Below are 16,271 nucleotides of genomic sequence, written 5' to 3' on the forward strand. Positions count from 1 at the left end.
CAAACGGTTGGTGAGTGGTGGTTTGAGTTTGCCGGGTGAAATCAGCTGCAAAGAGGGTGCTGCATCAAAAACCTCACTGTAATTGTTTGGTTGCTAGCAGATTGCCACAGTTGCTGTAGTTTGCGTAGAAGACACCAACTTGTCTACAAACACTTGCAGGCGTGTTTGCAAAGTTCTGCCTTTGAAACATCCTGGCAGCAGGAGTACCCTCTCTGTGCTAGCACAAGTTTACCTTGTACTAGCAACTTCCAGCAACCACTCACCAACTGGTGAATACACATTTTCCCAAGGGACCTGTGGTTTCCAGTTGGTTGCTGACCTGTTTCTAGCAATCCATTTCACAACTGCCATCAACCTTCAGCAACTATTTACCAACTGGTGGGGTAATACTCACCTTTCCCTCTGAACGACACAAATCGTAACGTTTGTGTTATAAAACATTTGTGTTTCTTTGAACATTCAAGTTCAAAGCAAAGGTCGCGTGTCACTGGTGCAGCCAAAAGGCTTTTACTTTGAAGGCGACCATTCTCTGTTTACAGTTAGTTGGCAAATGTTTGCTGACAGGTTGGAATCTTTCATGTAAATTATGGGTGAGTGCAATTGGATGGTCGCCAACCAATCTCTAGGCCAGAGTGACTGAAGCCTAAGGTTTATGCTTTAAAATCTGCTCGGTTAGGTTTAGGAATAAAAAGCATTTTGGTGAGGTTAACACACTATAAACTAATTGGTTAAATTTAAGCACTGAAAAATGTCTGGATTTAGGAAAATGTTGTTTGGGTAAAACACATCCCTTCAGATCTGTAACCTTAAGAAATGCCATATTCCAATGCTCCAAACTCAGCCACCAAACAACACCTTTGGTGTAACTGAGCCTTGTCTTTCCAACAAAATGGTAAAATTGATGCCTTGGCCTCGTGCTGGTTATTAATATGAGCCCATGAAGACATGCACCTGCCACTCTGAGCTCTCTGTTAACATGTTAATCTTACCTGGTATTACCCTCTCTCCCACATGAACATGGAAAGAGGTTAATTTACATAAATGCTTTTATTGTGCTTTATAAATAAGCTGAAAACATAAAACAATTCTCCTGTATCACTAAATATCTTTAACTGTTAATCAGTGTTCATTGGCAGGAGGCATATTGCTTCATCAGCTGACTGTATACTGTTAGTCAGTTCTTTAGCACCAAAGGTTTTCATGCACAATAACAAAGCCTCAGCTCCTCCCTGTGAATCTTCTTCATCATTCCAAATCCCACTCTCATATTTGCAGCTCCAAAGGGATTAAGTGGAAAGATTTCAGCTGATCCTCCTTTGTGCTCCTCCTCTATTACAGTAAATGACACCGGGTGAAAACAACAAGCAGTTTCCTGATAAACACAACGATGTACGCTGGCATCCTGGTGGCAGCTTTTTTGAAACTTCATATTCAGACGTGAAACAACAGCAAACTAACAAATGAAAAGAGACTGCTGCCGCACATGGCTTCTGAATGTAAAAATAGCTTTTGGGTTATTTTCTTTTCTGCTCTGTGTGTCTGTTTGTGTGTTCGTGCTTGAGCCAAAGAGCAATCGTTGCCAGAGTTGCTGTGGGAGCAGCCTCAGTTTGTCCCATGGGAGCCCGTCCTATCCCCCTGGATTCCTTTCCAAATGAAGTGTAAAACACACACACACACCGGAGCAGATGTTTGTGAAAGGTCACCTGCCTTCGAGCTTCTGTATTAGTACGACTCCTCAGCGGTGGGAGCAGAAGACAAACAGCAGAAAAAAGACACTTCTGAATCCACAGATCTCACTGCTGAGATACTGCTCGGCATCGAGTGCCACACGTTTAAGATAATCAGATTAAAGTGGATCGAATCGGCAGGCCTTTCTCCACATGAACAGGCTGCTGAGATACAATGATGGGGAGGAATGATAATGAGGCCTCTCGCAGTTCACAGTGGTAAAGCACCGAGAGCTGAATGCTGAGATATATAAATTAAACCAGATCTGCTGGAATCAGCACATTGGAGGTGTAGATTTACTGTAATGCCCAAAGGCAATAAACAGTACAGTTTGATTGTTTAAGCTGAGTTTCAGTGGATTCAGATGGAACGTTTTGGTTCCTGGGTATCAATTCCTTTGCACAAACATATGACTGTGTTTAACAAAAAAAAAAAGGAAAAATCATCATGGATATGCAGGACAATTAATTCAGTCAGCAAGCACTTTTGTGTCGACGCCTCTGTGACGATGAAGGGCCAAAACCGTAAAAACAAAAGGAAATAAATGTCTTAATAAAAACAAAAAAATATCATGAAATGCAAGTAAATGTTTCTCATATGATTTTAATTTTCAGTTGTTAGATATAATAATAATAATGGTCGTGGTGTTGTGTTTATCATTAATTATGTTCAGTTTTATTCTTAGTTTGCTTAATCTTTAGTTTTTCACCCTCGTGTGTTTCCTGTCAGTTTATCCTCAGTTACAGGTGCTGTTTGTTTTGACCTCTCGGTTTAGTCTTTAGGTTTAATAGTTACAGTTTCCCTCATGTTCCCCTCTCTGTCAGGTCTTCCTGTATGTTGCTTTATTTTGTTTTATTTTGGTAGCCTTTGTCCACAGTCTCGTTTCCCTGATTGTTTGCACCTGTGTTTTCTCTACAGCTGTGTTCACCTTCCCCGAGTGTGTCTGTGTGTGTTTGTGCTCTCAGCTTCTTTCTGCTCGACATACTGTTTGCTGTGTTTTCTGTTATCTCCTGTGATTCCTGAGTTCCTGTTATTTTCCCCAGTGTTTCTTCTGCTTAACCATGGACTTGTTCTTTAGTTACCTTTTGCAGTCCTGCACCTACAGTAAAGAGTCATCTTTATTTTGCTCCTCGCCTGCTCACGAGCCTGCTTTGGTGTCCTCATTCCTTCTTTAACCATAAAAAGCTTTGCAATTAAAACCAAGCAGCTACTGCTGAGGCTGAAAAGTTGATGCGTAACTAATGTTTGGATTCCAATAACTGGAGTTCCTCCAATGGTCAGTTTAGTCTGGATACACAAGTCAGTCAGTCCCCACAGACTGTCATAATGACTCTACAGAGGGTCAATTCTTTTTATTGATTACCAAGCTGGTTTGGTTAAGGCTTAAAGATAGGGGTGTGGCTACTCTGACTTACATGTGCTCCAACACAGGAAGCTGTAGATTATCTCTTAGGCTTCAGTTAACTGGAGACCAGTTGGCAACCTTTTTACAACAACTGGTCACAAGAGAAAAATATGTTTTCTCTGACTGGTTGTGCTGCCCAAAAGCATTTAGTTACCTACTAGCAACTAAAGCCATTGCAAGGAGGTTTTTGATGCCGAACTCTTTTTATAATTGATTTCAGCCAGAAACTTCCAGAAATCACTTGTCAACTGGTTGGAAAAACACATTTTTCTCTTGCAACCTCTGGTTGATAGGTCATCGACTAGTTTCTAAACCTGTGTGACTGAAGCCCGAGGCTCCACATCGACTAGAGTCACTGAATTGGGCGTCTGCCATGTTTATGCTGTTGGTTTCTTATGAGGCATTTTTTATGGAATTATCTGAAAAATAAGAAGCAAATGGGTTGATGCCATTATGGCTACATCCAACGTGTATATTTAGTGTGTGATTACAACTGCTTTCCACATGTTAGACAGACAGAGGAACCATCATTTAACTGGTGTATCTAATCTCAAGCTGGTGTTTTATTCAGTGCTCTATCTGTACCTTTACTGGAGCTGTTGACATAATACCGCAGTCCCTCAGGTGTAATGTAGCTGCTCCATCCCGGGGGAAGGGGCCGCCTGTCAGTCTCCTCAGTGGGTGCGGCAGAGCTCTCGGCGGCTGGCTTCTGTCACAGAACAAATTCCCAGTTTACTACCACATAAACCCAGCATGTGTCCAGGTGTTTCTGCGTGAAAATATTACAATACATTATTTTAATATGGATGTACAGCCTGCAGGAGACATCATACTGCTATGTTTGACCTTAACTCCTGTTAGTTAGCTCCACAATATTTTTAATTAGCCAGTTTGTCTCCTAATTTCCTATCAAGTTGCACAGTGCACATTTGGTTGATTAATCCCAGACACATGGAGCTGAAAGCTAGTTTGGTTTAATAACGTGGCCATTAACTGCTGGGGATCCTGAAGGCTGTGCAAATAGATAGCTGAGTTTACCCCGAGTGAGGGAAGATTGAGTAAAAGCGTTTGTAATGTGATGCTGCTGCGTCATTAAAGTTTATATCATGTTACCGCCTCTACACAAGCTTGCATACACAGTAACTGTAAGGAGTCATGACAGCCTCTGGGATAAGTAATGTTATTATCATCGTATTCCCATTCGGCTTTTCAGCGCTTCCCACTTGCTAAATAATGGTGTTATTCATGTGGTGAAATATGATCCACTGAATGGATAAATAATGATAAATGCTCGCTCCACCTTATCAGCAATCCCCAGGAGCCTCCGTCATGCTGAAGCCATTTTATTTGGGCTGCACTCGGAGCGCGCAGGGCCAGAAATTACTGCAGCGTGCTTTACAAGGGAAAAGTCGTTTTTAATCTGCAGGGATCGCCGCCGCCCGGCTGTTCATTTTCAGATGCAGGCGAGCGTGGCCCGTACAGATCTGTCTGCTGAGTCTGACAGAGGCTCTGCTGAACTCCAGGACGGTGCACTCCAATCAGACATCTGAGGGGAGGTGGGCGGATGCGACGGGACAGATATATAAATGGGAAGATTATAAGCGGAGTGATAAAGGAGCTGTATCGTGTTTCTTTGCTCGGATGGGTAACAGGGCAGAGTGGGTGGATAAAGTCGATTGATGTGCAACATTAAATGGGTCTCATTGGCTCTTTTCTATCCTCGCTTCTGTCGGTGTGCTGTGAGAGCAGCAGATAGCTTCAGCTGTGGATCTCCGCAGTGTGTTAGATGCTAAACTCACAGCGAGGGGATTTTTACTGCACGGACAAGATAAGTGACATCCTCTCCTGACAGTGAACCATCACCTATGCAATGCGGAGGCAGCAGTCCTTTTTGCACCAAGCATTAAATTATACCTGTTAAAATTCAACAATTACTGGGGCATTAATTATGAGAGAGAAAGTCAGATGTTGTCGTTATAGAGAGTGATGCATATGGTTCCAACTTCCTTTATGAGGAACCCAGATGTTCTGTGCACATCTGCAGTACTGTAGCATATAGAGCATGTTCATTAGTGTCCTATTTGAGACTGACTGAGCCAGCTGCCTTCCTGCTGCTACTATAAGCAAAGCTTTGTGTGTTTTCTCTCATTAAAAAAGTACAAAACAGAGAGAATAACTAATATTTTTAAAAAAGGCAGCAGTGGCATGTTATAAAGTGGATTGTTTTCCTATTGAAGGGGCGTCAACACAAAGAGTGATGATGAAAAGCTGTAGAAGTAAACACTGGCTGGTACTGAGTTACACTTTTACCAGCTTTAAGGTGAAGCGATCGAAGCGTCTACCAATGCAAACAAAGAACAACACTGAGTTTATCAAGGGTTTGCCACAAGAAGACAGTGCACATCACTTTGGTTCCTACAACAAGTTTTAAGTTCCCACCACAGGAAGAAACATAAAGGTCACGGAAAATGCAAAATCAAAAAAGCTCATTATTTAAAAGAAAACGACACAACGCTCAGTGTCCAGAGTTCCTGAGTCAGACCCAGTCCCCATCAGTACAGATTCAACTCTGTTAGCACATGTAACCCTCCATTTGCTTGAATGGAGGGTTACATGGAACTTGCAATTTATTCGCTATTAAATATTTCTGTACAAATCAGCGTGCCATAATTGCTGCACTGCCCAAAAATTGTAGTTGTGAGGAGCTCAGGGTTGATGGGTGGGTCAAAAAAAGAAATGATACGAAAAGGAAAAAGACTTCGACATGGGAAACTTTTGATACCATCTTTGATTATTAGTTTAATTACAGTGAGAAAGGGCTGCAGTATTAAAAAATCTAACAAACCTAACATTCAACTCTTTGGACTGTGGGAGGAAGCCGGAGTACTTGGAGAGAACGCTGCATAGAAAGATCCTGGAGGGCTGGTGGAACTGGGCCCAGAACTTTCTTGTTGTGAAGCAACTGGACCTGGTGGACCACTGGTTTTCAAATTTTTGTGCCCAAGGCAGGCCAAAAAGCAGGTCAAGCCTACAAAGCACACCTGTATTCATATTTACAGAACCATTCATGGCAACTGGAGTGATTTCAACCATAACTTTTGATTGTTTTCTCAGATGAAGGCACTTTTGAGCATGACACCTGCAGTTGTTTTGCACATAAACTATTCTTATCCCAGACATTTTCATGTAGTCGCATGCCCTTACTGTCTGAAGTGAAGATCTGAGCTCTTACATCAGGTAACCTCTCTCTCAGGAGGGATGTTTGCTTTCTGCGTGGCTCTTTAGTTTCCTGGCTATCGTTAGTAAACCTCATCAAACACAAATGACACACTCAGTCTGAAGGCCACTGACATCCCCTCGTCCAGCTGAAGTCATAAAAAAAAAATAATTTTCAGCAGGGATTTGTTTTACCTCTCACAAATGTGATCCTGTGTACTAATACAGTCTTTTTAGATTTCATTCATCATTTAAGTGCACTCATAATAATAATAATAATGTTTGTGGTCTCCAGGCATGCTTGAACGTAACTCAGTGCACACTGTGGTTTGTATTTATACAGAGAAAAACATCCACCAGCAAATAATATACCAACTTCAATTCAGATGGTGGCTGTTTTGTAAAAAAATGAGGTAATAACACAACTGTCACCCTCTCAAGACTAATCTCCCTAATTTTAATGTGTCTTTAGATAGCGGTGGAAACAAAGTGGAGGAAAAGTTCCCTATTTTTGATGGAAGCACAGCTCGAGGGAACTGGAGTGTTTAGCTTGTTCATCACGGAGGTGCTGGCAGGGCTGTGGCCTCCCGTTAAACGACAGGAAAGAAGACGTCTTCTTGCTTAAAGAAAGAAAGAACAAATCAGCCTTTCAGCGGACTGAGTAGGGCATCTGTGAGATAATTTCCAGACCCTCCTCTTTTTTCTTCTTTTCTTTTTCTAAACCAGCGTCCTGTGTGGAGTGGTTGTACATCCCTCCCCGAGGCTTCCTCTTGTTTTTAAAATTGCTTCTGTTTGAAAGTCTGAGCAGCTGCCCCGGGGCACAGAAACAAACCGTGTGAGAAATTGTGCTTTTAGATGTTGTCAGAGCGGTCTAAAATTATACACTGGTGCTTTTCTCTTTTTGATATTTTAAGATTGCTTTAAAACCACATTCAGATTAAGAGCCTCGAATAGATTTGAGATTACTTTGACTTCTCAGTGAAGCGATTTCCCAATTTGAAGTTTTTTTCCACCCATATTTTCTGTGAAAGACCTTAATTCACTGCTGCTCACAGTCTGTTTCTTTTTGTACTTCATGCAGTCTAAAATGAATCCCTTTGTTTGGTGTTAAGTGTTTTAAATGTTATTATGGAGCATATAATAAAGTTAAGGCCCCTTAATCTGGTTTCCTTTGTAGTAAGAGATCTCAGTGTTTTCTTTCTCTCCCCGTCAGCCCTCATCAACCAGGAGAAGCTCATGGAAAGCAGCGAGAGGTCTGACACAGCCTGTCTTGTTGGTTTCTGCCTTTTCAGAGAAAACCGCCCTAACGCAAGTGGAGGGTAACATTAAGAGCAGAACCCCAGAGGATTGTGGGATGGGGCTGAGATATCTTACAGATCTGTATGGTTTTTTTTTAAGCTCAGATATCACTGGGCTGCACTATTCACTGCCAGCCAGAGGACATGTGAAATCAATGCAATAAGCAAATCAGCGGCTGATAAGAATCTAATGATAAGGGTTTATCTTCACACCTCAGGGCCAAAATAATTTAGGCATCCTTTAGTTCTGGTTACCTGTATGATCATAAAATTTAGAGATTTATAATGTTTTCAGTGAGAACTTCAACAAATGCAAGAACTAGATAGAGATAGATAGAGAGATAGAAGATAATGGAAAACATGCTGCTGCTCAGCATGACTGGGTCACTCCAACCGGTGAGCCACAGTCCTACCATGAAAGGTCCCAAACTTGCAGTTGGTGCTCCTACAGGTAAGATAACCCGTCTTTGTGGCTGATATTTTTTAACCCTAAAAATCAGCGGACTCACACAATAACAAGAAAGGACTGGATGTGGTACATGTGTTGCCAGGCGACATAAAAAAATTAAAAAACAAAGATATTTGTCCCTCAAGTTTTTCCATTTCTTTCTCTCACACCAATTCTGATAATTTCAGCGATCTCCCTCCAGTAATTTGCTGACATTTGTGAGTCATTATATTGATGCAGCGATTATTATTCCTTCAACTGTGGCAATAATTGTTATTCACTCACTGATAAATCCAAAACTGTGACGCAGAAGTAGCCGGAAATGCACAATAAGGATTTTTTTCTCAAGTATTTTTATTCATCTTTAGGCATGAAAAAAAGATTTTTGAACTTCATTTTTTTTAAACATGTACTTTTTGAAGAGTTTTTTACATGTGCACTTAGGTGGACAACATCACCTCTGAAGTGGGTGACAGGGTATGGAGTGACACATCAGTGTCCAATGTAGTGGTTTATGTGCAAGTATACCATCAACAGGCCTCCAGTCCAAATTTTTGAGGGTTTTTTTCCTCTAAAAGTGGAAAATATTAATTTTGTGTACAGGGACGTTGGTCAGTATCCCACATATGAGACCTCTTAGTATAAAAATGTTTCCAAGAACATGAAAAAATTTGAAGATTTATGTTCAGAAAAATTGAAAAAGATTAAAAGCCATGAATATTTTATAAACTGTCAGGAGACTGTGTTGACCTCCTCAATAAGCTCTAAAACCAAAGTATCCATAGCAACAAAATGTGTTTCCTTAGAAAATTAAGCTTTTAAACCCTTTGTTTATACTTTTTTACAGGAACTTTGAATATTCACCTCAACTTAAATCAATTTTCTTAGAATCATAAAAATTTGCTACATGTCTCCATTTCTGCTTCATTTAGATGTAAAAAAGCTAAACTAAATACAAGGTTTCACACAGCTGCAGTATCTCCTTTTAATAATTAGAGTCCATTTCATGCTACTCCCTTTTTTTAATCACATAAGGCAATTAAAATAAAGTTCCTACCATGCTGTTAAGCTGAGGAGCAGTCAGTCATCCAGCCAGTGGAAACGAATGAAGAGACTGAAAGGATTATTAGAGCTCATTACTGTCCAAAATGATCCAACGTCTCTCCAGGGTCACAGCTCAAGACACAGAGGGAGCAGAGACACTGAATATCTTTTTCATTAAGAGGCTTTTTTTCCTGCTTGTACTAAATGAAAGGCCTGGCAGAGAGGCATGCTTTGGTTGTGATCAATGCAGGACATTTTCTATGAAGCTTTGTCGAGCAGAGAAGGCCAGTGGTTGTCAGTCTGTTTTTGGGAAACACAAAAGCGGACACTGTCAGACGGAGCTGTGATGTTCGGGAGGGGGACAACAAGAACTTTTCTGTCTCGCCGGCTTGTTCCCTTCTGTTAAACTGAATTAGCTCTGCATGTATTGAGTGTCAGACTGCTCATGCTCAGACAGACGAGGTCTGTGTCTCTCTCAGAGAATAAAGATGCTTGTGGCTGCGGCACCTCCGGCCCTGCAGGATTTCACAGATTTGAATTTGCACTGTGCAGATGTGCATGAACGTGCATGAGAGCAGATTTTAGGGCAAAAATTAAAGCCGGTGAAGAATTTAAATACAGTAAAGCTGTATCAATATATATATGCATATGTATACTGTATCAAAAAGAAAAACTAGTTATGAACAAATATGACATACAGAATGATACAATTTCATTAGTTTTTAGTTTAGGTTTAAAAATGCTTTGTCTTCTCTCATTTTAATTTATTTTATTAAGTTTAAAACAGTCATGTAGACATCCCAGTGCCTCCTTTAAGCTCTGCGTTTGCAAATTTGACCAGTTAGACATAGTCACGAAATATTGCTTCAGTTATTTCTTCATTTTTACTCCCCAAAGATGAGTTTTTTCTTATTTGAGTCAGTATTTTTCACATCTACTGTTAGTTCACTATAAAAGCCTTGCTGACATACTGAGTATCGAAACAAACAATAGCTGATTTTAATTTACATTTGAGGATAGTAAGTAAGTAAGTAAGTAAAATTTTATTTATATAGCACATTTCTAGATAAAAGATCACAAAGTGCTTCGCAAGGTATAAAACAAAAACAGTCAAAAGTTAACAAAATGCAATTCTAAAAAGATGTGTTTTTAGCTGTTTTTTAAATGTAATCACTGAGTCTGCAGATCTTAAGTTCTGAGGAAGAGAGTTCCACAGTCTGGCAGCCACAGTGGCAAAAGCTCTATCACCCTTGGTTTTCAGCCTTGTATGCTGAATAACAAGTAGGCCCTGATCACAAGACCTCAGGGACCTACTAGGGACATGGGGCTGTAAAAGTTCAATGATGTAGGCTGGTGCTTGTCCTTGAAGAGCTTTAAATGTCAGAACCAGTATCTTAAAATGGACTCTGAATTCAACGGGGAGCCAGTGCAGCTGTATAAGCAATGGTGTTACATGAGAGTATTTAGATCTTTTTGTCAGAAGCCTTGCTGCAGCATTTTGGACAATCTGCAGACGCTTCAGGGAGTTTTTGTTTAGACACGTAAACAGTGAATTACAGTAGTCCAATCGTGATGAAATGAATGCATGAATAACAATCTCCAGTTCAGTATGAGATACTATATGGCTCATGTTTCTTAAATGATAGAAGCAGGACCGAACCAGAGATTTGACGTGGACATCCAGGGTAAGAGCAGAATCAAAGGTTACTCCTAGGTTCCTGATAGACGATTTCACAAAAGTTGAAAGAGGACCAAGAGCATTCATTATGTTAGGTACATGTCTGTCTGGAGCACATACAAGAACTTCAGTCTTTTCTTCATTAAGTTGGAGGAAGTTGTCAGCCATCCAACCTTTGATGGTTTCTAAGCACACATTTAGAATCTGCAGCTTAGAAACATCTTCAGGTTTAAAAGACATATATAGCTGGATGTCGTCTGCGTAGCAGTGGTAGCGAATGTCCTCAAAGGGGCTCAAAATATGCTGGAGAGGAAGTAAATATATTAAAAACAATAAGGGCCCCAACACAGAACCTTGTGGCACACCATAGGACAGGGACGTGGAAGATGACCTGTACTTAGAGACCGCCACAGAAAAGTATCGTTCATAGAGATACGAGGAGAACCACTCTAAGGCAGACCCAGATACACCAACCCAGTATTTCAGCCTTTCATGCAAAATGTAATGGTCAACGGTGTCAAAGGCTGACGTGAGGTCCAACATTAGGAGTACAGAACATTTTCCTGCATCGTTCTGCATCAGAATGTCACTGGAAACTCTAAGAAGGGCTGTTTCAGTAGAATGAGCTCTACGAAAGCCAGACGGAAATTTGTCAAATATATTATGTTTGTCTAAAACTGCTGTAAGCTGCTTAGCCACAACCTTCTCTAATATCTTAGCAATTAACGGAATTTTTGAGATTGGTCTGTAATTGCTAGTGAGAGATGGGTCCAGCATAGACTTTTTTAACAGGGGGTGTATAACAGCAGTTTTAAAATAAGCAGGGACTTTACCAGATCCCAGTGAGGTGTTAACTATGGTGAGCACACAGCGACCAATAGAGTGGAAGACATTTTTGAATAACGATGCGGGTAAAATGTCGAGTGAACAGGAGGATGCTTTTGTTGCATTAACTATTTTTTCCAGCTCTGACAGTGAGACTGGTAAAAAGCTTTCTAAAATGACAGGCCGAGCTGGCGTAGGAACTGACAATGCAGATGCTGATGGGGACAATTTTTTCCTTACATTACTAATTTTTTCTAGAAAGAAAGAAAGAAATGTTTCACAGTCTTCATTAGAAGAAATAATGGCAGCAGGTGGAGCAGGAGTAATAATATCAGTAATAGTGTCAAATAATACCTTAGTATTACCTCTGCTCTTTGCAACCAGATGAGAAAAATAAGCAGCCCTCGCATCTCTAATTGCATTGTTAAAAGAGGCTAAGAGATCCTTTAAGTAAAGGAGATGAACATTTAAATGAGTTTTCCTCCATAAGCGCTCAACTTTACGACAATCACGTTTTATGGAGCGGATGTTGTCATTTAGCCAGGGTAAGGACTTGGAAACAGAAACTGGTCTCATTTTAACAGGACAGATTTCATCTAAAATCGAAAAACAATGGTTATTAAATAGATCTGTTAAGAAATCAACGCCGTTTTGCGGGGATAAAAAAGAATAAAAAGAATACAGTGATGATCAGAGATAAAAATGTCCTCAGAACAAATAGAATCAAAGTGTTCGCAACTTGAAAACACAATAATGGCACATTACTGTCACGGCTGCGAAGCCGGTCTGTTTATGATGCGGACACTGAAGAGACAGAGCTGAACTTTAACAAAAGGCGAGCCGTTTATTTGGCCAAAAAAAAACAACGAATACAAAATAAGGCAAAAGTGAAAAGGGGCGAAAACTAAACTAAAACCTAAACTCAGAAAACTAGACTGCGATAACTATGACAGAAGGACATGAACATGATTCTGGGCAGGAGCATGCGAGAAGCTATGAGAAAAAACATGAAACATGACCTGAACAGAATCATGAAGCACCTGAACGCTTGATGTGACATGGAGGGAGAAAAACAGACGCACTGACAATGAACTGAAGGAGACAGTGGGTTAAATACACAGAAGGGTAATGAGGGAAGAGGAAACACTTGGGAAACACAGCTGGAGGAAAAACTAAACACTGAACATGGGACTTTCAAAATAAAACAGGACATAGACATGGTAACACAAGCTTGACACAAGAGACAGAGAAGGAGTGAGAGACGAGAGACACAAGGGGAACCTACATAGACAAGATGGCATAGAAGAAACATAAACCAGACTAAAAGATCAACCAAACTAATAATAATAATAATAAAAGAACGTAACATTATCTCATAAGTAATCCCAAATACAAAACAACTCACCTACCCCCTTAACTTAAGAATAACACATGAATTTAAAATTATATCAACATAAGAAATCAACAATACAAAATAATTTAAAACACTGGGCCACCGATTCAGCCCTGACACATTACTGTGAAATCAAATTCAGTGTTGATGTGTTTTAATATGCCATGTTTTCTCTGTATTTCATCCATCAAAACAATAAAACATTGATTTGTAATTCACAGTATTCAAAGAGAAAGAAAAACTCGCTGTGTGTTAAGTATGTAGTTTAGTGTTGATAAAGAAAGCATAAAGTGACATTAAAATGTAGGTCAGGTAATCAAATATAAACACTGCATTTACTGATCCATAAATGGACATTTTTATTTTATGTTTCCATGCAAAGTCAGTTTATTAAATTAATCAAAACATAATTTCCATGTTTGTCTAATGTTCTGCGTCTTCTCCTCATTCTGTCACTGGAGCACACAGCTGCTTGGTCTAAAAGTTCAAAATAAAGAGAAAAAAAACAGAAAACTAGGTCATTTTTTGTTAGGTTGTCATTTTTCTTAGTGTAGATCAAAAGAACTTGGATGTCTCGTTGGAAAGGAAAAGATCCAATATTAGATCTAATATTAATGTCTTTTGCATCTTCAAGACACTAACGAGCTGTTTTGAGACGAGTCGAGGGGAACAATCTCGTACACGCCTGACAACAAAACTGTAAAAACACATTTTCCTTGTTAGTGCTGGTTGTTTAAGGTTGTATCATGTCTGAAAAATCAAATGCAAGAACCTTAAAATGTGTGGATGTGACGCATGACAGTGACATACTTCTTTAAACTCGATGGAAAGATCAGTGTCATGTTGGTTTAATATTCCAGAATCATGGTTATTGGCTGGTAATGGTTACTGCTTTCCACCATCTTTGGTCCAGGATCCGGGGGGAGAACAGGAATCTTTATAAAGGAGCTGAAGTTTCTTTAACAGAGCGGAGACTCAAATGTCAAAATGTCCACCACATATGAAGGTTTCACAATCATGGACAAGCGGTTTATTCACCACATTTAAAAAAAAATTTGTTACCCAACAACCAGGCTTCTCGTCTCCTTCTCGGTACCTTTCAAGCTGTTGCTGAATAAAAAAAACATCCTTGGTACATCCTTCAGATTTAATGGATTTTTTATGTGCTCAACAAAACCTCTAATGCTTTAAAAGGTCTATTTATCTCCTGGTGTTGTGGGATTTTGTAACCATTTTGGAACGTCACAGAGAGACAGTTCAAAGAGAACAAAGTGATCAAAGTGAAACCAGACGCGAGGTTAAAATCCGGTCCCTTACTTCACCTTGCTTTTGATTTTATAACCTTTAGCAAAAGCTCCTCCTGAAACGTTAGCCACAAACAACTGGCAGCAGCTCTCGTCCACGCTGAAGATCACCGAGCGTCCTCTCACATGAGCAACAATGCACTTCTCGCACCGGACTGTTTATTTTGGAGCGCTGCCACGGCTCATTGTTAAAACAACAGTATCCCACTCAGGCTTTGATGGCCTTTATTTCCTCACCAGCTGCCTGCAATAATCCTCTAAAAGGAATATAATCAATCCTCTTCAAATCCACTTTTAAGGTTGTCTGCCTGCTCGTGTCCGGACATTAATCATCGCCGTCTGCTTTATCCACCAAAATAGCCATTTAAAACCCCTAAAACATGTTGGCTAATCAGGGGACACATTGAGCTTATTTCTCATGGAGATAGTATAAATAACCTGCAACTTCACGTCACCTCTGTAATGTAGGGGTTGAGCTTTTTTTATTATGCAGGATTTGGATGAAAATTTGTGTTTATGATTGTTTATTTGGAAGCATTAAACAGAAGAAGGCTTGACCAAAAGAACCACAATTTACTTTGGATTGCAGTGCAGTGTAGCCAGGAAATGCCTGAAAACACAAGTAAGCATATAACTATTACAGTGTCCCAAAACAACAATTACAACATGGCATAAATACTGGCCAGTGATGACATGACTTCAAATGGCTTTTCTGGCAGATTTTCTCTAAAATCAAGTGTCTTTTTTCAGTATTCACAAGTTCATTGAATAGCTTTGTATTGGTTTTATGTATGTTTTTTTTTCATTTTATGGTTTTATTGTATCGTAATTAAGGCACTCAAGAGAATACTCCTATGGCCTTCCCAGTTTAAATAATACTAATATTTATAAATGGTGACTTTACAAATAACTTTTCTTGTAAACAAAAAGAGGATAAAAAGGTCAAAGTTTAGACCGAATTACTTGGTTTTGGACCTGGTATGTTCGTTCATACCTCCATATTATTATTCTAGGAATTTTCTACTTTGCATGATTTACATTTTCATGGTTCAAAAAATCCTTCTTTGTCTTATTCATTCTTTTTTTTTTAGCTGATTTATCTCCTCTCCCTTTCAGACAATTTTCCTCTGACTGGCTGTCTCATGGTAACAAAGTGGGTGGGTGGGCGGAGCTTCAGTCCCTAAGAGCTCTCTCTTTGATCTGATATAAAACCAGAACTACAATTTGTGTAAATAAACGTAAATCCACTTGTGTTTTATTTCTGTTCCATCATGTTATTTTTTACTCAACTGTTTAATTGGTTAGTCCACTTTTCTTTTACTTTGCCATCTTCACACATTATCATCTTATAAGATGCTAATAACTAGTTAAATATGCCAAAATTTTGTGTTTTCATGTGATAGGTTTGTAGCTTGAACCCATTCGCTGGAACGTTGAAGGCAATGTAATTACACAGCAAGCAAGGCACGAGTAGGCAAGTTCTTTATGTTTCACGTGCACGGGAGAGAACTGGACAGGCGCCGTTCCTTCGCTTGACTCCAGTTGCTCTTGTCCGCTCTCCCGTAACACTGCTCTTTTATTGTGGTTACATGAATATGCATAGGTTCATTAACATATGACCTCTTTACATAGGTATACATGTGAACAAAGAATACCTTGTGTGTGTGTGTGTGTGTGTGTGTGTGTATATGTGTGTGTGTGGGGTCAAACTGTGACCCCAGGAAGACTCCCCAGAGCCGTCCATCTAAACAAAAGGCTCTTAGACTCAAACAGATATACGTGTGTTTGCTATACCATATATCAGCAAGAGAAGATACGACCTCTCCTAGGAGGTGTGTGATCTATGCCAGAACATTCTGAAGAGGAGTGAACACACTCCCCTCTTCATGCTACACAGAGTTGTTACAGACCTCCTAGGATGAGACATTCTTT

At 39.8% G+C, this 16,271-nt stretch overlaps 1 protein-coding gene across 2 annotated transcripts in view; it reads right to left on the reverse strand.

Moving 5' to 3' along the window:
• gas7a (growth arrest-specific 7a) overlaps positions 1-9,273 on the reverse strand; it is a 54,123-nt gene extending 44,850 nt beyond the window's left edge. Inside the window, exons 1-2 of one of the 2 annotated variants that reach the window (XM_005469045.4) lie at positions 9,153-9,273; positions 3,719-3,842 (exon numbers count right to left, since the gene is read on the reverse strand). In XM_005469045.4, the coding sequence (XP_005469102.1) occupies positions 3,719-3,842; positions 9,153-9,155 (127 nt within the window). In that variant the 5' untranslated portion in view covers positions 9,156-9,273. The remainder of the gene's footprint in view (positions 1-3,718; positions 3,843-9,152) is intronic. The other variant, XM_005469046.4, reaches the window with a different exon arrangement.
• Positions 9,274-16,271: the final 6,998 nt, after the last annotated feature.

This window comes from Oreochromis niloticus, linkage group LG4 (assembly GCF_001858045.2).
Source record: "Oreochromis niloticus isolate F11D_XX linkage group LG4, O_niloticus_UMD_NMBU, whole genome shotgun sequence".
In the NCBI taxonomy this organism is placed as follows: domain Eukaryota; kingdom Metazoa; phylum Chordata; class Actinopteri; order Cichliformes; family Cichlidae; genus Oreochromis; species Oreochromis niloticus.